Source organism: Psittacula echo (assembly GCF_963264785.1).
Source record: "Psittacula echo genome assembly, chromosome: Z".
Classification (NCBI taxonomy): Eukaryota; Metazoa; Chordata; class Aves; order Psittaciformes; family Psittacidae; genus Psittacula; species Psittacula echo.
In genome coordinates, this window is record NC_137742.1 from 31,695,730 (window position 1) to 31,716,964 (window position 21,235).

General features: G+C 35.3%; 1 protein-coding gene across 5 annotated transcripts in view; it reads left to right on the forward strand.

Annotated features, from left to right (window-relative positions):
• The window catches only part of KDM4C (lysine demethylase 4C), a gene marked incomplete at its 3' end in the record, with an annotated part of 280,296 nt that overhangs the window by 34,792 nt on the left and 224,269 nt on the right, over positions 1 to 21,235 (forward strand). For 4 of the 5 annotated variants that reach the window (XM_080636683.1, XM_080636681.1, XM_080636682.1 and 1 more), the window contains 3 exons: positions 284 to 477; positions 10,441 to 10,490; positions 20,332 to 20,435. In XM_080636683.1, coding sequence (XP_080492809.1) covers positions 284 to 477; positions 10,441 to 10,490; positions 20,332 to 20,435 — 348 coding nt within the window. Of the gene's footprint in view, positions 1 to 283; positions 478 to 10,440; positions 10,491 to 12,379; positions 14,398 to 20,331; positions 20,436 to 21,235 lie in introns of those variants that run through there. The other variant, XM_080636685.1, reaches the window with a different exon arrangement.

Below are 21,235 nucleotides of genomic sequence, written 5' to 3' on the forward strand. Positions count from 1 at the left end.
TGCTGTTTCAGTCAATGTTAGGTTTATCTATTAAGTGTTAAGCAGATATGAACTCCTTTATGTGCTCTGCTCTCAATATCTCTTAGAACTTGTTCTAAATCTTACTAAGGTCAAGATAAATTTTTTCTGGTAACTTCATCAGTCGTCTAACATGCTTACAGATTTGTATTAATATACAGTCTTTTTAAGAGCTAGTTCAGGTGTGCATGTTTGTACAACAGTCTCAGTGAAAAATTGCATTGCATATTGATTTATTATTGCGTTTATTTTTTATCTTTTTCAGGGTATTGAGGAATGGAATATTGCCCATCTTAACACAATATTGGATGTTGTAGAAGAAGAATGTGGAATTTCTATTGAGGGTGTAAATACACCATATCTTTATTTTGGCATGTGGAAAACAACATTTGCATGGCACACAGAAGACATGGATCTCTACAGTATTAATTACCTCCATTTCGGGGAGCCCAAGTCATGGCAAGTAAAAATTATTATGAAAGATTATTTCATTTATCTGTTTCAGCTGCCTAAGCAAAACAGATGTGATACAGTTGCTTCACAACAATAAGCTTTACTGAAAAACTAAGTGGTTTTTTTTCCTTTTTTTTTTAAGCTAAAAAATGCCTTGAAATATGTGAGATTTGTAATGTAAAGAACATTGCAGTAGCACATTCTTTTATTTTAAAGGAAAAGACTAAAAAGTACATAAGGCTTATTTGAATAAAACGGAAGCAGATTGTAACGACTCACTGTGAGAAGTTTAATTAGTTGGGAATGCAAAGATTTATTTGAAGGAACTTCTGTAAGGCTTCTTTGAAATCAGTTTGTTTGGTTCAGTTGTCCTTTGGGAATGCCTGACATGTTTTGTATTAAACATGCACTTAACTGAGTTTTTGAATCACAACCATTTCTCTAGTATTAACTCAGTATGCCCAGTTGCAGATAAGATTGTGTTAAAGGTGCTTCCTAAATATGTAGCTTCTGCTATCCTTTCTCTATAATGTTAGATTTTTGATCAAACACCTCTTAATAGAGAGACAAGGAGGTTTAATGTTACACACATAGATGTGATTAAGTGTATCTTAAAGTATATGAGAAAAATGTTTTCTTTTTGATCATAAAATCTTACTTTTTAAAAAATACCTGTGAAGAGAACATAAAATCATTAGAAAGATGTATAAAAGATATTTTATGTGTAGCTTGGTTCTCGCAGTTTCTAATCATCCAAACCTACATGGAACATTTTGTAGCTGGTAATTCCAGGAAACATAAATGGTAATTTTTGTATCTATGCAAAAGACAAAGATCTATGGAATGTCATGTATGTAAATTGAGAAGGTGGTAAACTGGTCAGATGCTGGTTCTTAGGTAATTTCTTTGTTTACCTGCTTTTCTTGTGCAGTGATCACTTACATTCAGGCAGAGAAGGTACACCTATTGTAGGAATACAAATCTATGTTTTGATTAGTTTTATATATATATTTTTTAAAGTGCTGCTTTGTTAGACTTAGATGCACCAAGAAAGTCTTGTCAGCCATAAGAATGGAATCTTTGTTGTATGTAAACATAGGTAATTCTAAAATGTTCTAAGGTGATAGGAGACATTTAACTAAAACACCAATTACATAAAAATTATTTTTGTTTCTTATGAATTTTGAAAGTGCTATTTATAGAAAACCTTACTGCATGTTGTAAAATTCCAGGTAGTAGAGACATTACTTAAATCCTGAAGAAGACATCTTGGACACAAATGGATAAAAGCTAAGAAAACTTTTTTTAAGCATTTTGAAGGAGATGTGAGTTGATAATATGAAAAATGCTTTTCTAGTTTGCAAACACTTGTTTACACTTCCAAATGAAAAAAAAAAATCATTAAACAATGACCTCCTCATCATTTGAAGAAATAGCAGTGGATAAGACTTTATTTTCTGGACCAAATTGGCTCATTTGTTTAGAAATGCAGCCCTAAAAGAAGTTGAATTCAAGACAGTGAAAGATATATTTGTTGTTGCACATGTTCCTTTACTGGAGGAAGGCTGCGGTAATTTATGCTAATGCTGTTTTTATATCAGTAAAATGTATGTTGTGTTAATGTGATATTAGTATAATATTTTCTTTAAAAAAGTGGAGGATGAATGGAATCTTAGGATACAGGTAGTAAAGATCTTGTCTGCTCTTAAAAAAATTTAAACTGAGCTGACGAGTGCTTCCTTTGCGAAACGAAATACCCTGGCATGTAACACATATTTTTTTAATTTTACTGGTTGTATATCCCATATTAGTTTTATGGAGAACAGAAAAATATTTTATGAAGACGCATAGTGTGTTTTCTCTAAAAGAAAAGACAACTACTTCCATCTGATTGCTGTGATGAGAGCTTGTAGGCAGTAGCTCAGTCTGACGGCTGTGGCAGTCTTTGTGAAACTGACCATTCTTCTCTATTTAGGCATAGATTAAGTTTCATTTCTTATGCTCTATGCAGTTTCACTTTCAAGAGGTACACAAGGAAGTTTATATATAGTTTTGTATTATGGATACAGATGCCTGCGTACTCAGACTGACACTAATGTATGATTTAGGAACTAATATGGTGATACAGTAAGTGGGTTAAAAGAGATTCAGCTGGGTCCTGACAGGGTCTTCTGGGGCAGCATTAACAGGACAGCAGCTGACAAAGACTGGTCAAAATCTGTCAGCATGAGTGGAAGAGGCTTGCTACCTTTGCATAAGTTATGCATACCGCTGACATTTTCCTAGTTTTGTTCTGTATCTAGGAAAAATAACAGATATAGAAAATTAAAGTGCAGTCTTTTAGTGTGAAAAATGGGAGTAATGTCTAAAACTTCCATGATAGCTGGAGGAGAGAGTTGCAGTCAGTGTAGAAGAGGATTAGCTGCACTTACTGCTGAAAATGATCAGGAGAGTTAGAAATAAGAATATCAGGAGTCACAGAGATTACTATAATCAAATAGGGATTCTATTTGTAAAAATGTAACTATAATTAAATAGTACAGTGGTTTGACAGCAGTCTGAAAGGGTTATCACCGTGCTTGAAACCAAGCCATCATTTGGTAGTTAGAATATTCTCCATAAAGTGAGAGAACTTTGCTGAGAGTGGTGGTGGTTTTGTTGTTGTTCCTTTTTTTGTGTTTTTTTTATTTTTTTTTATATTCACCCTGTAGAAGTGGGTTTTTATATATACCACATTTATATAACCCTGTAGAAGTGGGTTTTGTTCCTTGAAATACTAAGTAGGAAGACTGTTTAGGAGGTGATGGACCTTGAAATTTCCCTTCTTAAAACACTATGTTTTAACTTCCTAAATTCAGTTTGAGACTTCTATTTGTTTATATTTTAAAAATCTATTTATAATCTTTATACATATTAAATGGTACCCACCAAAATATATAGTAAAGCAATTTTTAGTGTTGCTTATAGAAAGTGGCATGGGATTCTCAGCCCAGTATCTGGAATTAAATAGCATTATTTTGATATAAGATGGAGGTTGTGTATTGCCTGTTATCAGCTGTGAAAGCAATGAATGGGGTTCATTGTGAAAAAAAATGCTGTTGTTAGTTTATTTTTAACAACATTTTATGGGTTTGCAGCTTTGGAATTTTTAGAATACTGATTCTAAATACTGATATTTTTAGAATACTGATTCTGAGTCTTGATAGCAGGAAAAATTATCAGCTGTTGTTCCCATGTGAAGATATAACATGGGCTTCAGAAAAGTAGTTTGGTTAAGTATTTAGGATCACATTGAAATTAGCTTGCAGCTGTTCGTGTTATCCAGTATCTGTGCATGTACCTGACTTAAGAAGAATGGAAGTCAGTGTTTCACGTTCTGTTTCTTGTCACTATGATGAGAATAATTGGGTGTTTGCCTAAGAGGCTGCTTGTCTGATGACCATCTTGCTTAACTGGGTGCATTTTGCAGAGTAAAAGCAATGATTCTTTGTTTTTGTTGTCTTTTTATGTGCATGCCTTGAATAGTACTGTTTTAGAAGTTGCCCCATTTGTAAAACATACCACTTAGCTGAGCACCAAGCAAAGATCATGAGTTTTCCTTTCATCTACAGTCATCAGGATACTGTGCATGTGTTAAAATAAGCGGATTCAAATTCAGTTTGGAATTTATCTATTGCCTACTGTTAGAAAATACGGCAGTACTGAATAACCAGTTACTCTCTTGCACAAAAAGCAGTAAAAATGACACAACAATCCAACCCACTTCTTTTATTTGGAAGGTGCAATTTATAAAATCAAATGCAGCATTGAAGAGTGGAGTCTGTGGTATCACCAGAAAGGGAGAAAAGATAATACCAACTAATGTTTTTAAATACATTGAATTTTCTGTGTTAGGCTTTACATTCGTTTTATTAATGATGTTAAGTCTCAGTCAAGATGGACTCCATTCTTCAAGATATTTGGCTATGAGGTAGAATGAATTTAGTTTTTTGTAGTCTCAAAAAACCCCACCCAAGAAACCAAAACCATATACTTATTTTCTTTATTTAGAATACTAATAGATGTTGGGACTTGAATTGTTTATTTTGACTCCCTCATTACTAAGTGTGGATAATGTGAATGCATATATTGTATGTATTCATTCCATCTGAAATACATGATATTGTTCTGTATATTACTCTCTATATATTTCTGTATACTTTTTTTCTCTTTTGCTTCCATTGATGCCCATAATGGGGTTTGGTGGTGAAGTAGCTGTGGAGGCTTTCCTTTGAAGAAGTATCGTGCTTATTTAGTACTTATTTTCTTTAAAGCCCGGATGTCTATCACCTCTGAAAATGTTATTCTTGGTATTTTTTCCACATATGTGAGATACTTCCTGAGAACTTTCTGGATTGTCAGGACTCTGTTTTTAATGTGGAACATTGCTTTTCTGTTCCTATCAGAATTGAAAATATGGATTAGCATAAGAGGATTCTTTTGCAAAATATAAGAAGTCTATAGACAAAGTAAGGAGAGAGTTGTTGGTTGATTTTTTATTTTTTTTTTTTGCTGTCTTTTTGTCTTGTTTTTTTGGTCAAATTATTAACTCAAATAAGGGCAAAATATATGAGCTGATTCTTGTGTATAATTGTTGACTTAATTTTTCTGTAAAAGTTGTATGTTCTGATATGTGGTCTGGGTTGTAATCTGTGATGTTGGGAGATTATAGAGCCACAGTCTTCTCAGGAATGCACTGACATAACAAAGGAAAGGTAGCAGTACTCACAGCTTACAGCAAAGGGACATTTTGGCTTGGTAGAAAGTAAAAATAATTCACAATGACATTGTAACAGGTTGCTTAGGGAAGCTGCTGAGTCTTCATCTGTGGCACTTGAAAAACAACAAGGTGCTTGGTGACAGCCAGCATGGCTTCACTAAGGGGAAATCCTGCCTGACCAATTTGGTGGCCTTCTATGATGGGGCTATGAAACTGATGGACAGGGGCAGAGCAGTTGACGTCATCTACCTGGACTTCTGCAAAGCGTTCGACACTGTCCTGCACGACATCCTTGTCTCTAAATTGGAGAGACATCAATTTGATGGGTGGACCACTCGGTGGATAAAGAACTGGCTGGCTGGCCGCATGCAAAGAGTTGTGGTCAATGGCTCAATATCTGGCTTTAGACCAGTAACGATTGGAGTCCTTCAGGGATCGGTTTTGGGACCAGTGTTGTTCAACATCTTTGTCGGTGACCTGGACAGTGGGATTGAGTGCGCCCTCAGCAAGTTTGCCGATGACACCAAGCTGTGTGGTTTGGTTGATACGCTGGAGGGAAGGGATGCCATCCAGAGGGACCTCGACACGCTTGTGAGATGGGCTAATGCCAACCTCATGAAGTTTTAACCATGCCAAGTGCAAGGTCCTACACCTGGGTCAGAGCAATCCCAGGCACAGCTACAGGTTGAGTAGAGAAGAGATTCAGAGCAGCCCTGCAGAAAAGGACTTGGGGGTGTTGGTTGATGAGAAAATGAACATGAGCCGGCTTCAGTGTGTGCTTGCAGCCCAGAAAGCCAACCGTATCCTGGGCTTCATCAAAAGGAGCGTGACCAGCAGGTCGAAGGAGGTGATCCTGCCCCTCTACTCTGCTCTCGTGAGACCTCACTTGGAGTATTGTGTGCAGTTCTGGTGTCCTCAGCATAAAAAGGACATGGAACTGTTGGAACAAGTCCAGAGGAGGGCCATGAGGATGATCAGGGGACTGGAGCACCTCCTGTGTGAAGATAGGCTGAGAAAGTTGGGGCTGTTCATCCTGGAGAAGAGAAGGCTGCGTGGAGACCTTATAGCAGCCTTCCAGTATCTGAAGGGGGCCTACAAGGATGCTGGGGATGGACTATTCATCAGGGACTGTAGTGACAGGACAAGGGGTAACGGGTTCAAACTTAAACAGGGGAAGTTTAGGTTGGATATAAGGAAGAAGTTCTTTACGGAGAGGGTGGTGAGGCACTGGAGTAGGTTGCCCAAGGAAGTTGTAAGTGCTCCATGCCTGGCGGTGTTGAAGGCGAGGTTGGACAGAGCCTTGAGTGACATGGTTTAGTGTGAGGTGTCCCTGCCCATGGCAGGAGAGTTGGAACTAGGTGATCTTAAGGTCCTTTTCAACCCTAACTATTCTATGATTCTGTATGTTGTCCTGTATGAACTGATCTCACTTTGAAGTTAACCATAGGTTGATTAGGAGACTGCACTAGATGATATTCAGGTCCCTTCCAACCTAAATTTTTCTGTCATTCTTTGATGCTGAATTTTAAAGAAGGTGGTACTCTAACTTGCTTTGTTTGCAGTTCATTTTTGCAATCATTTGTGATGCTAATTCTTTCTAGTTTCTGTCTACTTACCTATTTTCAGCCAGTGTTTTTCTTTTATCTGCATTCTGAGAAATATGAAGCCCTTAGAAATACAGGATTGTAGAAAAACATTACCTTCCCTCCCCCCATTCACAGTGACAAAGTAACAAAGAAAATAACAGTTTAATAAGCAACTTTCAACTATCACTTTGAAGGTCAAGAAGAAGCCTTGGTTCTTCTCTTTGTCCAGTATTTTTTGGGTTGTTATTTTTACACAAAGTTTTGCACTGCTAGAGTCGATAGCAGCCATTTATATATTGAATGAAGTTACCAATTTATTTTGTATGCCAGTTTATTTTGTGTAAGCTGTAAGTGTACACTATGTGTGACCATTTATTTTCTGTGTAGTGTATATATTAGAGAAGGAAATTTTAAAAAATAATGAACAGTCTCTCCTGAACTACATTGTCTGCTGATCTGTGGGTTTTGATGTTTTCAGTGATGCAAGGACCAAGCTACTCTGTATTTCAGCTTTGTAGTTTCAGTAGACCTACCAGAGTAAGGATTCTGTAGTACAAAATGTGACTTTGTCTCTGATGTCTAGAGCAATGTTTTTCATGTGGCATAGATTCTTATGATTACTTGCTGAGGCATATATAGAAAGATCACTAGAAAAACGGGAGTATAAAACTTTAGTCTTAAATTTTATACTTTTTTACTAATTTTTTTATGCACCTATTTTACTTCTTATTCTGGTAGTGTTATAACTGTGTAGTTTTTTGTGTTCTTTTAATACATTTTATTGTGCAAGCTTGATGACTTTGATTTTACATTCATCCATACCTTTAAATTTATTTTAATTTTATTAAAATTAGTTTTAAAAATTCATTTATAATTTTAAATGCTTTGCAGGTAAAAAAAAAGCATCTGTTTAACTTCATGAGCTTTTTTTTTTTCCTTCTCTTTTTTCATCCTGGACATTAGAGGAATGCAAGGCAGATCAGCTGTGAAAGTCAGAGTATGAGTGACAGTTCATAGAATTTTGTGCTGACTCATAGAGCCTTGTATTGACTCACAGGAAATCTTTTGTATTAGTTAACCTGATACTTTTTTTTTTTTTTTTTTTTTTTAATAACAGTGCAGGTTTTATTTTCTATTATTGTGAACTAGGGACTTGTCATCACATAGTCATCATTCTAGGATGATGATACGGCCTGCATTTTTCATCTTGGGAATGATGTTGAGGGGTCCTTGGAAAAAGAAAAACAATTCTGAAATCTTCATATTTATATATCAATTACTGTAATTTAGCTCCACTGCTTTTCTTGCTGTGAAAGTAGAATTCATTTCTATGGAAATATGCAGACTAAACTAGGAGACTCATTCTAATGGGATATCCTTGGTTGTTTTACAATGACAGCTGTGCAATTCACAGAGCGTGTTGCAGCTATTTGATTTTTGGCATTCTTTGCAGTCAATGAAGACAAATTGTACTTTTTCCTTTTTCTAACATAGTTTTCCTGAGTGAGGAGTTTGATTTGCTTTCCATCTTGAATATGTCCTTAAACCAGGATGTTCATATCGGAACAAACTTGGTGATAGAAATTTGAATGCATGCTGATGGTTGAAGAATACTTAATTTTTATAGTTTGTATAGGTCTTGCTGAGAACTTTAAACTCTGAAGCAATTCTGCTTGAAACTGCGTTAAGAAGAATGTTGGCTAAGGTTTTTCTGGTTATTTTTTAAAAAAGTTATTTAAACACTACTTATGTTAAGTGGGTATTAGTCATGGCCAGCATGAAGTCGTGTTTCTGTATTTAATTAAAGGCAGAATAGAGAGAATCAGAAGTACACATCAAATCTGTGCTATGGATTAAAGAGAAATGAAAGTCTTACTTCAGATACAGATAAAAATAGGATCACTGTTTATTTTTAGCAATGACATCAGATTATGTAGGATGGTTTTAAAGATTATGTATTAAATTTTGTTTCAGAAAGCACAACTGTAATAATGTTATATTGCACTTAATTTTTCTAAATAAATATATTGGTACCTTAAAAACAAGGCAGTTCCTTGATTTGAAGTTAGAGAGAAAATTCAGTGCTGAATTATCAAAGTTTGGATTGAATTAATATATTCAATGAAAAATGGCAACAATTTTCAGTGTATTGTCAGTCAATTGACATTCACAGTAATGTGAAAACATTTTAACTACATACAGTTGTATTTGTTTAATTTTACTAGCATTATAGTTTAGGTTATTCTACTGTGAAGTTATTGTGGAAATTCTGATTTGCTTGTGACATTTTTTCTGGCTACTTGGCTGTTTTTCTTGTTAAAGCCCAAATGAACATTTCAGAGAGTGGAACAAAAAAACAGATGAGATCTTCTTCCCTGATCTTTCAGGGATTTTACTGTGGAAAAAAGTGCAGATATTTGTTTCATTATTTTTGAACGACTTTCAGCTCAGACCTGAAAGTGTTTTGTTTCTATTCCATATTTGTAAGAAGGTTTGTCTACTTCTAATGCGAAAATTCTCATTTATCTTTTTTCAAATTTTACTTGTTTTCCTGTTCTTTCAAAAATTAGAGCTGATCCATTTGATGATATGGCACTGCTATGTTTTTTATTATTAGATTCTGGAGAAGGTACTGTGAAGTAATGTTATAATTGCTTAAGTAATATGTTCATTATTATAAATTGAGAAGCAACTGCAGATCAGTAGTAGGTACCTGTTCTATGAAAATCTGTCTCAGCAAAGAACCTAAAATAACGATTTGTGATATCATGCTTAACTTCTAGGCTGCTCATCCTAGGAAATATTTCAGAGCCCTGAATTAAGCTCTAAGGTTCTGCATACTATAGATGGAAGAAACTAGATGCTTCGTAATGGAGTTGGAGTAAGCATTTTGAATGGGCAACTGTCAAATCTAGACCTCCAGTGAAGACAATGATGAGAAGTACCAACTTGCATTGAATGACTTATTTCTTAGTAATTTAGATTAGCTAAATAAATAGTTATAGCCCATTAAATCCTGCCGTCTTATCCTTCCAAGAGACTTACTGAGAGCTCAGTTGACCAGTTTTGCATTTCTGTAATATTGAGAAGTAAAGAAAGTGTATTTCTTAAATGATTTTTTTAACTCTAGTTGTAATCATTTCATGAAGACAAATAACCCTTTTATTCCACAGCCATAGCTATAGGAAAGAACGGAGGTGTTTTTAATGCTTGTGTTTTTCTGTTGAACTTTTGTGTCTTGTAAAGCACAGTAAAATTCAAAGAAATTAAACTTGTATAAATCAGACTTATTTTGTGTGTTTTTGTTTAATTTGATAAAAGAAAGTGTATATATTTTAACTGGAGTAGTGTAGTCTTATCAAATATTGTCAATATACGTTGTTTTAAATCGTGGAAATAAACTTCTGTAACTACATAGTATAATGTTTAAAATTATTTTTTTTCCCCCCCAAAAAAAAAATCCTTTTTTTTTTCATCAGAAATTGGTGTATTTTTTTGTGTATATTTTTTCAGTCTTTAATCTCTTTGGCTTCTGTATTTTTAGATAGTTATTATACATGAATCAAGGCTTTTGTAGCAATTATATCTTTAAGCATTTAATCCTTTTCTTTATATGAATTTTAGGTATGCTGTTCCTCCAGAGCATGGGAAGCGGCTTGAAAGACTAGCTCAAGGTAATATTTTCAATATCTTTGTATGTAAGATGTTTGAAGGACAAACCTCCAGTAAAGTGAAAAACACTGTCCTTGACTCACCTACTGTGTTTCATTACTTAATGTTGCGTGACTTTTATCTGTCTGTGATATGATTCCAAACACAGAACACATTCTAGTACTCTGAGGAATTCTTAAGAAACAATCTTTTTTTTTCTCTTAGAACTTTATTTTGTACTGTCATTTTTAGTTTGGTAAAGCTTGGGAAAATGAGGCTTAGTGTTTTCTTGTTCATTAGATTCTCATTGCTAGCATCTTTGTCTCCTCTGTGCCCTTGCTTTTTCTTGTTATACCTTTTTTCCCTCAGTAACTTTGGAATCTTCAGTTCTTAGCCAGATTTGATACAAAGGTAGAAATGTTGAAAACAGCGGAGTCTCTAGATGTTTCTTGAAAGCTAATGGCTGGGTAGAGGATGGAAACCTGGTTAGTACCTCTGGGAAGGGGGAAGGACAGAAAATATACCAATGCTAAATCTGATTTGGTAGCAGCATGCTGGCCAGTGAGCAGGCATCTAAATCTACTTTAGCCAAAGCATGTGATGGCTCTTGCTGTCCAAAGGTGTGAGGAATATCTACAGAGAAGGAGCAGAGGATATTTTTGTAAGGTTGAGATCTAGAGGATAAAAATCACTAGTCCATAGAAGAATTTTTCTCACATAGTAATTAGTTTTATTTTCAGTTAACACTACGCCTCTGTTTTCATTGCTAGATGAAGAGTGCAGTTTATGAAAATAGGAATAAATAAGCATGTTGCTGGGCCTGGCAGCCCCTGTTTTTTAGCGTGAGATGAACTATATTATATAAGGAATGCTACTGAAAATTGGTAATTAGATATCCTGTATAAGGACTAAATAGTGATTTTTTTTTTTCTACATTTCTTTTTATCTATATGTTCTCTGCATAGGGTTGCATGACTTTTTCTGAGCTATTTTTAAATTATTGCTGAGAATAGTAAGATGGCATGTATCGCTGAGATGTGAAAGTAAAGACCTGTGGACTTGCAGTCTTTAAAGTACGTCTCGGACAGATTTCAGCCTGTATGATTACACTTACTATTCCTAATTTTTCCCATAGTTTTGTTTGGGAACATTGTCACTAAGTTTTTTTTATTTGCTTTCCAGATTATTTTTCCAACTTGCAAAGTATAGAACTCTTCATACACCTACCTTGAAGCTTTTGGCTTTCACTGATTGATAATGTAGTAGACTGGAAGTGACGCTGACTTATGAGAAGATAATTCAATAATTATTTTTAAGATTTACAGGAAATGAGCAAAGTGTAAAAGGAATAGAAAATTGGAAAAGGTTCAGACAGGGACACCAGGACAAGTGAAAAATTTGCCTTTTAGTAATTGTTAGTAAGTTCTAACTTTTAAATCTGAAAGAGATTGCTATATTTGAAGAAGCTGCGCAGGCATGTCACTCTGCCTTGGTCTGTACACATCTGCATGGAAGCGAGTTGTCTACTACTGCTATTAATGATATGTTAGTAGAAGTTATAAAGATCTAATTGTTCCATTCTATTCAGTTAATAAAACTGGATTTCTGGGGAAGAACTAAATGCTCATCCAGAGATATTTATTGTAACAGCAATATAAGATAGGTGAGTTAGTTTCACAGACAACCCTTACTGACATTTCCTAAGATTTTAGTATTTGACTTTAATGTCTTTTGTGATGTTTTTCTGTGACTAGGATCTTTTTATGATATTTTTGGTTCAGCTGATAGCTTAGAATGGAGTGTGGCAGATGATGCTGTAGTTCTTAAGAATGAAAGTGATAGACTTAATTTGACTTAATTTTTTTTTTTTTTTTTTTTTTTTTTTTTTTTTTTTTTTTTTTTTTTTTTTTAGTGGGAAACTACTGTTTCTGTGTATTTCCATGCTGTGGATTTTAAGTCCTCTGTGATCTACTTTGCCAACTGTTGCCTGTTAAAATACAGTCTGAGCATTATAGTAACTGTCGTGGTTTAAGCCCAAGCTGTAAATCAGAACCACGCAGTCTACTGCCCCCCCCCCCCCCCCCCCCACCTTTCTTCCCTCCGCTTCTGGAGGGACGGGGAGGAGAATCAAAAGAATGCAGCTCCCACGGGTTGAGATAAGAACAGTTTAATAACTAAGGTATAACACAAATCACTACTGCTACCACCAACAATAACAACGACAAGAGAAATAACAAGGGAAGAGAATACGATACCGCCCGCCGGAAAAGACAGCCCGCCCGACCAGGGGACGTGCCCTTCCGGGTAGCTCCCAGTTCCATCCCCTGGCATGACGTGCTGTGGTATGGAACACCTCCTTGGCCAGTCTGGGTCAGGTGTCCTGTCCCCGCTTCCTCCCGGCCCCTCCTCCTCCCTGGCAGAGCATGAGACTCACAAAATCCTTGGTCAGTCTAAACATCGGTGTTATCAGTTTTTTTTGTTCCCAAGCCAAAAGTCAAAAACACAGTGCTGCAACAGCTACTAAGAAGGAAAAAAAAACAAAAAACTGACTGCCACTGCTGAACCCAGGACAGTAACGTATCTTAAAAAGTTGAAAAAGTCAGCTGCATTACTGCAAGTCACTTAATAGTGAACATTACTACAGCATAGTGTAAATGAGGCCAACATATGTAATAACATTTGTATTGAAGATATTTTGACTAGTATTTTTGCATGAGGACAACACCTGAAGCAAAAGAAGTAGTTTATTTCAAGAAGGTTAGCTCTGACGAGCAGGTTCCTACTGAATTAATTGAATGCTCCTGAATAATTAAGATAATAACATAAATGCATTAGATGGGGCAGGTTGTCTAAGTCAAGGCAGCAGTTGATACATAAAATTAAAGGAAAGCCAGAATATTTTCCATTATCCTGTCTGCACATCACAATTGCCACACATGCCTTTTGTGCATGGATGCTTTTGTTTTGCTTTCCATTGAAATCTTGACTGACTGTGGCACCTACAAATACTTTAACTGAAAGACATTAGACTTGCATCTAATAAAGACAACAGTTTGATTTTGCCTTTCAGCTACTTTCTCATTTATGTAGATTTTTTCAATTTTATGTAGACATAAATGTAATAAAATCTCTAGTGAGCTGTTAACTGCAATTTTTATACTTGTTATGTAAATCTCAAATATCATGGTATTAGTAAGGATTTTTTTCTTTCACAAAATGGGTTAGAAAATCAAAAGAATTGAAGCAGAGTGGCAAATCGGAAATGACAGTTTGAGGGATTTTCGAGATCTTTTAATAGATCATTTAATTGCAGAAACTATTTTAGAAAGAAGACATCTATCTGTGGTGTTCAATTATGTTAAAGCAGAAACTAAAGTTTAATACATTGTAAGTATGTAGGGGTGTTATAAAAAGCTTTGTATGGCGTATACTATTAATTAATTCTATGCAGAAGTCATTACCTGCAATATATGAAAACATAGTTCTTGAAATTAAATTTGACATAAAACTTGTATAACTTCTAAGGGTTTCAAATTTGAAATCTTGAACAGCTTTTTCTCAATTGATAGTTACGAGTCAAGTTAGAAATGTCTTGTCTAAGAGATACTAAACTTAAGGCTGTAACGTATTCATCTGGGCATAACAACAGTCATATTTCACAGCACTTGCTGCTTTTGTGGCTTTTTTACTCTGCTTTGCTTAGTATGCAAATTGCCATTGCTTCTTTGTGAGGATTGTTCTCTTTCACACTCATCCTAATTTTTTTTGTAACAGAAAGTTATATCAAATCAGTTCAAATGACTGCAAATTAATTTAAATGAATTCGATGAAGTTTGTATTCATACCTACCAAAAGAAAATCTAAAAAGAGAATTACTAGAAAACTCCATTCTCCTTTCATCTCTGTGTATGTGCCAAAAGTACTGATCATTGAATTATGATTAATATTTTGTATGTTCTAAGTCCTGTAAATCAAGATCTGCATAAATAAACATTTCTGTAACTTTGAACTTTATTACTTGATCTGGGACTATTTTTAATTACATTAAAGTTAAGTTACATTTAATTTAAATTTAGGGTGCTCTCTTACAGTCTTAATTTTATATCTGTAGTTTCGTATTTTAATCTTTTCAGTAGACATTAATAAAACAGAAATACAGCAAGTTTATAGTAGAATTTCAGGTGAAGACCTGAGTATGGAAGTATAGAAAAATGTAGGAAATTTAGCCTCATTCATTGGCAGGTCAGAATTTGATTTTTAAGTTTCCTGAGAATATGATTTTATGTGTGTGTGCTTAAATAATGAGTTTATTATTGGCCAAATTGTGATATTGTTGATCATAGAAGGAAATATATAGCCATTTCTGCTGTTCAAGTCCATGGAGTTGTGAAATTAGTCTTTCAGTAATAATATTGTAATTGGTCAATGTGTGATTGTTGCTGAAACAGTTGTCACAGTTTAAGCCCATCTGATAACTCAGAACCACTCAGCCACTTGCTCACTATCCCCTTCTTCCTCCCCCTGCTCCAGGCGGGATGGAGAGGAGATTTGAAAGAATGTAACTCCCACGGGCTGAGATAGGAATAGTCCAGTAACTAAGGTATAACACAAATCACTATTGCTACCACCAATAATAAGAATGAGAAGGGAAATAACAAGGGGAGAGAAAATTGCTCACCGGATCTGCTGACTGATAGTCAGCCCGACCTGAGCGGTGATGTGAGCCTTCCTGGTAACTCCCCGCAGTTTATATACTGACCATGACGTGCTATGGTATGGAATACCTCTTTGGCTAGTTTGGGGCAGGTGTTCTGTCTCTGCTTCCTCCTGCCTTCTTCTCCTCCCTGGCAGAGCATGAGACTCAGAAAAGTCCTTGGTCAGAGTAAGCATTACTTAGCAATAACTAAAAACATCAGTGTTATCAGCGTTGTTCCCAGGCTGAAAGTCAAAACCACAGCACTGCACCAGCTACAAAGAAGGAGAAAAATGACTGCTACTGCTGAACCCAGGACAACAGTTTAATTGAAAACAGTATGGAAACATTCTTGGTACCATAAATAAGCTCTCCAGATATCTTGAAGATGGTAACCAGGGAATAGAACCCAATCCACTTCAGTATGTGTGAATGATAGCTGTGATTTCATGTGGTCATCTGATCTGAGCTATGTATGATATGTAAGAATGACAACTCACAGGGTGAAAAAAAAATGAGCCTTTCAGGTAGTAAAATAATAATAGTAAAATAGTTCCTTAATAATATATAGAGTTGAACTAACTTTAAAATGTTTTTTATCCATAACCATTTAATGTGCACTTTAAAGAGACTGTGCAGCAATATCCTGTTTATGTGAATCCTGGCTTCCTCAGACACAGTTAGGAATCTGCTTCATGCCCATTGCTCTAAGCTTCCTCCAGTGATGACAAGGCTTTAACTGTATCTAAAGTGTGGATCAGAAAACCAGAAATTGTATGTAAGTGTCACTGTCTACTGAGGTGGAGTAGCATTGACAAAGGTGTGTCTTCACCAGCCCAGTGGTAAGACTGTAAATCAAGAAGTAGTTTTATTTTGTTAGTACAAATAGCATTGGTTACTTTGTGTAAGGTCATCTGATTTTGGGCTGTGTTAGCTGTCAGACTATGTATCGGGCTGACAGCTAATGTAGAGTCATCTGAGAGCATATTTTTGATAATACAGTGTATTGTCTGTTTGCATGGATTCTTTCTTATTGTTGCATATGTTAACTAGATAAGGTTTTATGAAAAGCCTGAGTGGCACTTTCAGTTTGGTGGATAAATGTACTCTGCGTGTGGTTTATGTGCTCATACCCAAACATTTAGCCACTGTGTGCTGAATCACATCTTTGCCTTGTAGAGCAGAATTAGTACGGTCTAAATCTTGAGAATGTCAATGTTTCTTTAAATCATTATTAGAGAATTTTCGGATGGATTGTCTTTTTCTCATGGACTTAAATCAGTGAGTAACCTAACTGTGTTTTACCATGATCTTTGATCATTGCTTATTGGTTCCTATGAAGTAATTGTTTTGAATTGTTATTTTGTGTTTTGTGTAATTAGGTCCAAGAAGATGCATAGGGTACAGGTGGCAAACCTCTTCTGCACTTCTCAATACTTATGTTTAGCCACATCTCTAGAAGCCATCTGAGAAACTGGAATTACATACAGTTTCCTACAAAATACCTGCTTTTGTAGAACTGATTTAGAATTTATGGATTAGTGTTAATGGATTAAATTAAGATTTCATGTGTCTCATAAGAGCATGAATGTACTACAGAACTTGAATGGTAGTTGCATTTTACATAGGTTTTTTTAATAATTTTTTTTCTTTTATTTTTGGATGTGGGATTTCACTAAATATCCAGAATTAAGCAGTAATCCTGTAAATTGGTAAATTTAACAATAGCTTGCCATTTGAGAATGGTTCTGGTGTGTTGCAGGCATATTTTGAATTGGCTTTCATTTAATGTGTTTGTAAGGATCTTGCGATGTTTCTAATGCAGCATCCTCTTCTTGGTGTGCTACTAGGTATTTTTTACACCTGCTAACAAATTCTTCCACTAGGATTTTCTTCCCTGAAAGAAGAGCTTGTGTGACCTTAGCTTTAGCCTGGGCAGAGCAAAAGACCTTCTGATAAACAGTCTTGTAATGAGGAAATACTACCTTCCTTTCTTGTTTTGTTCATTGAAGGGAAGTGCTTTTAAAAAAAATGAGTTGAATGAGATGAGAAACTTAGAGTGTGTAGAAGTGTAGACCTTGACAGTCAAAAGATAGTTTATAGTGGTACAGAATGTGTAGGCTGCACTTTGATTTCACTCTAAGGGCTCTGTAACCACAGCAGATGTTCTGTAAATTTCTCTTAATGGATTTTGAGCAGGCTGTGTTCTGCTGTTCTGTGCTCTTTGCAGCTATCTTAGAATTCAGCAACAAACATACCTTCTGGTTGGAGTTGTCAAAACTATTTCTGGTGTTCTGGAGCTGTAATGATACAGCAAGTTTTGGATATCTGCCCATTGTTTGCTTTTTATTGTCATGTATTGAGCCAATTAAGCATATTGCAGTAGTAGAATTAGGTACAAAATTTGTTTTTTCAGGGAAAACAACTCAGTCAAACTTCCCCTGCCTTTAGAAATCAAGGTTTTTACTACTTTTCATACCAGTAATTTCCTTAATCTCAAATACCACTTTCACTTTTTTTCACAGTATGTTCCAGTATATTTCTGTTATTATGCTGCTCAGGACTGAGATTTCTTGAAGCTCATGTGTTATAGATTCCAAGTTATGATTGTTATAATTATATTATAGGCATTAATTTTGCCAGAATATTTGAAATTTATTTGCTGGAGCCCACCAGTTCTGCTGCAGTTTCTTTGTCTTCTAATTAGTGAAGCCAAACATGTATGATAAACTGTACCTACCAGCTATTACGTTTTGAAACTTAGGACGTCGTTTGCAGTTCCAAAAGAGAGTAAAGAATTCTGTGGGGAGAAAAAAAGAAAGAATGATAAATCTGAATAGAATTTGATCTGCATCTTTTCAGACATCCTAGTGCATTGGTCAGCATGACTTCTGAAGTGCTGCTTAAAGTTATGTCTGAGAAACCAGAAAAAAATTGTTTTCCCAGAACTGGGGAGTGTGTTAGAAAATAATGTACAAAGAACATAACAATTATAACATGATCACGCAACTGTCATCACGTAAATGTAAGACTCATCAGAGAGAAGAAATTAATTCTCACGTTACAGAGAAGGATATACATTATGGCGTATTGTTCATATTTTATTTCCCAATTCATTAAAAATATTTAGGGTAGGGTTTTTTGTTTGTTTTGGTTTTTTTTCTTTTTTTAATACAGTAGCAAGCGTGTTGCTTCAAGAATGGAAGTGCATCTGTCAATGACAAAGTAACGTTTATGTGAGAGGGATACAGCAACTTGTTCAAACACAGTAAGGAGGTGACGGAAAGCTCCTCTTTTTTTAGTTAAATGTCTTGTGGCTAATTTAGTGCCCACTAAACAAAGTTTTTTGTATCATTTGTCTAGTCGTTTTTGTTTGTCCCATATTTTTCTTGGGTGACTTTTTCTTGTTCATTTCATACGATTACCAGGCGTTTACAGCAAAACAGTTACTCTTCAGTTTGGATAATAATTGAATGGTGTTTGTGGTTAATATATTTATTATGAACAAACATACACCTTCAGTAATTCTAGGTAATTTGTGCAATCTGTAAATCTGGATCTCAATCAAATATCTTCTGTGTTCTTCAGGCATAAAATATAATGCATAAATGAATCAAAAGTATATTTCCCTGAATCAGTATTAATACTGTCATTGAAGACAATGTTACCTTCTTTCTGAAATAAAGTTAGAAAGGAGGTCAGGAAGGAATAAACTAGTCATGTTCTGGAGACTTTCCCCTCTCTCTCCTTCCCACCTTCTGCCTTTTATCTTATAACATAGTGGTTTTGTACCATAATATAGTTAGGTGAAAGAACTTAGTATTTCCATTTTAGAGAGGGAAAGATTGGGTAACTTATTTGAACGGTAGCTGAGGTGCTGTTCACATTCTGGTTAGAGGGTCAGATACCAGAGTTTAATCACTGAAACCTTGTCTTAATGAGAGGGAAAAGTGAAAAATTAATCTCCGTATTTTCATTAACTGGATTATGTAATTATGTAATGAACTAAGGAGGGTTTGTGGAGTAGTACATGAATAATCATCAAAGTTGAAACATGGGAAGTCTTTGTTCATAGAAGTCAAAACAAGATAAAAAGAAGCAAAAAACCCCCACCCCATCTGTTTTTGTTTCACCAGGTAAAAGTCGCCATACTTTTTAGCCTTTCCTAGATAGAAAATTGTGTTTACTGTATAGATGGTTTGTAAGTAGTAGGTAAATCTGGTCATTGTGGAATCCTTTTAAATTTATACACTACAGTTGACTTTTGTGTGTGCAGGGGTTGCAGAATGAATGTTAATATAAAAAAACCCCATACATCCCAACAATAAAATATTTCTGTCAAAGGTAAGAAAAATGTAACTAATTTACATGTCCAAATTTATTTAAAATTATTTTACTGCTTAATCAAAAACTGAGGAAAAACCCAAACCACTGTCATCTCTCCCCTTGAAAATAAGTTGAAAATCTTAGGAGGAGCATTTGATTTTTATACAGATTTTTCAGAACCTAGCAACAACACAGTAAAATATTCTAAAATGAGTTTAAATGGTATTATGTATTGTCAAATATAACAGAATTTTCTTACCTGTTTTAATTAAAAGATATACAATTGTCGTGGTTTAAGCCCAGGCTGTAAATCAGAACCACGAAGTCCACTTCCCCCCCCACCTTTCTTCCCTCTGCTCCTGGAGGGACGGGGAGAAGAATCAAAAGAATGCAGCTCCCACGGGTTGAGATAAGAACAGTTTAATAACTAAGGTATAACACAAATCACTACTGCTACCACCAATAATAATGATAAAGGAAATAACAAGGAAGAGAATACAACCGCTCACCAACCGGTACCTCACCCCCACCCCGCAGTGATCCAGCCCTTCCGGGCACTCTCCATTCTACATCCTGGGCATGACGTGCTGTGGTATGGAATACCTCTTTGGCTAGTTTGGGTCAGGTGTCCTGTCCCTGCTTCCTCCCAGCTTCTCCTCCTCCCTGGCAGAGCATGAGACTCACAAAGTCCTTGGTCAGGGTAAACATTCTGACCAGCAACTGAAAACATCAGCTTTATCAGTATTATTCCCAGGTTGAAAGTCAAAACACAGCACTGCACCAGTAGAAAAAATGACTGCTACTGCTAAACCAGGACAACAATTTTGTTTGTCTTGCCGTACTAGGGTTCTTCCCAAGCAGCTGTCATGGATGTGATGCTTTTCTTCGTCACAAGATGACTCTGATTTCTCCATCAATATTGAAGAAGTATGGAATTCCTTTTGACAAGGTACATTAATGTTTATTTTTAAACTGTGCATTCATCCATTGAATTAGGTTGTGTTTACTGTAAGGATTGTTTTATAGTAAAGGTGATGCAAAATAATAATGTTGTTTTTTTTTTTTGTTAGGCATTGACTCCATGAAAAGACGAAAACAGATGCTTGTAGTATTAGGATTTTCACTTGTTTTAGCTTGGAATTTTCTAGCAGAAAACACTGGTAGCCATCATAATCTTTATGCTAGAAGTTTTTAAGATCTTACCCATATTTTTTTTTTCTTATTTTATTTCCATGCAGGCTGTTGACTGAAACACTTCTTAACATAATGAATAAACCCAAATTTAATTTAATTTATTTTTTTATTTATTTTTTATGGTGTAACATTAGAAAAATAGTGATTATTTTGTGCTGTTAGGTAGTGGCAGACTGGACAATTGATAAGAACATTATATAAAGTGTGAAGAGTAACTGGCTTTCTTTTTGTGGATGAATTTTATACATAGCTGTTTTCAAAAATATCTGAAGTATTCAATTTCTTCTCCTTTCCTACATTTTCTAGCTTACTGTTTTCCATGTCGAACTTTCTGTAGGTGCCAGCTAATAAGAATGGTTTTATTGCATTACTTTTTCTTTAAATATATTTATTCTCTATCCTCAATGCTTTGCAAATTCTGAACTTCTAAATTGAAGAGGTTTGTAAGTCTACTCAGAATAGTACAGCTTGATTCAGAAGGTTCCCTTCCTGAACATCTGTTTATGTTATACTGAGATTTTTAAAAACCTTTTGACCAGTAAGGGTTTATGATTC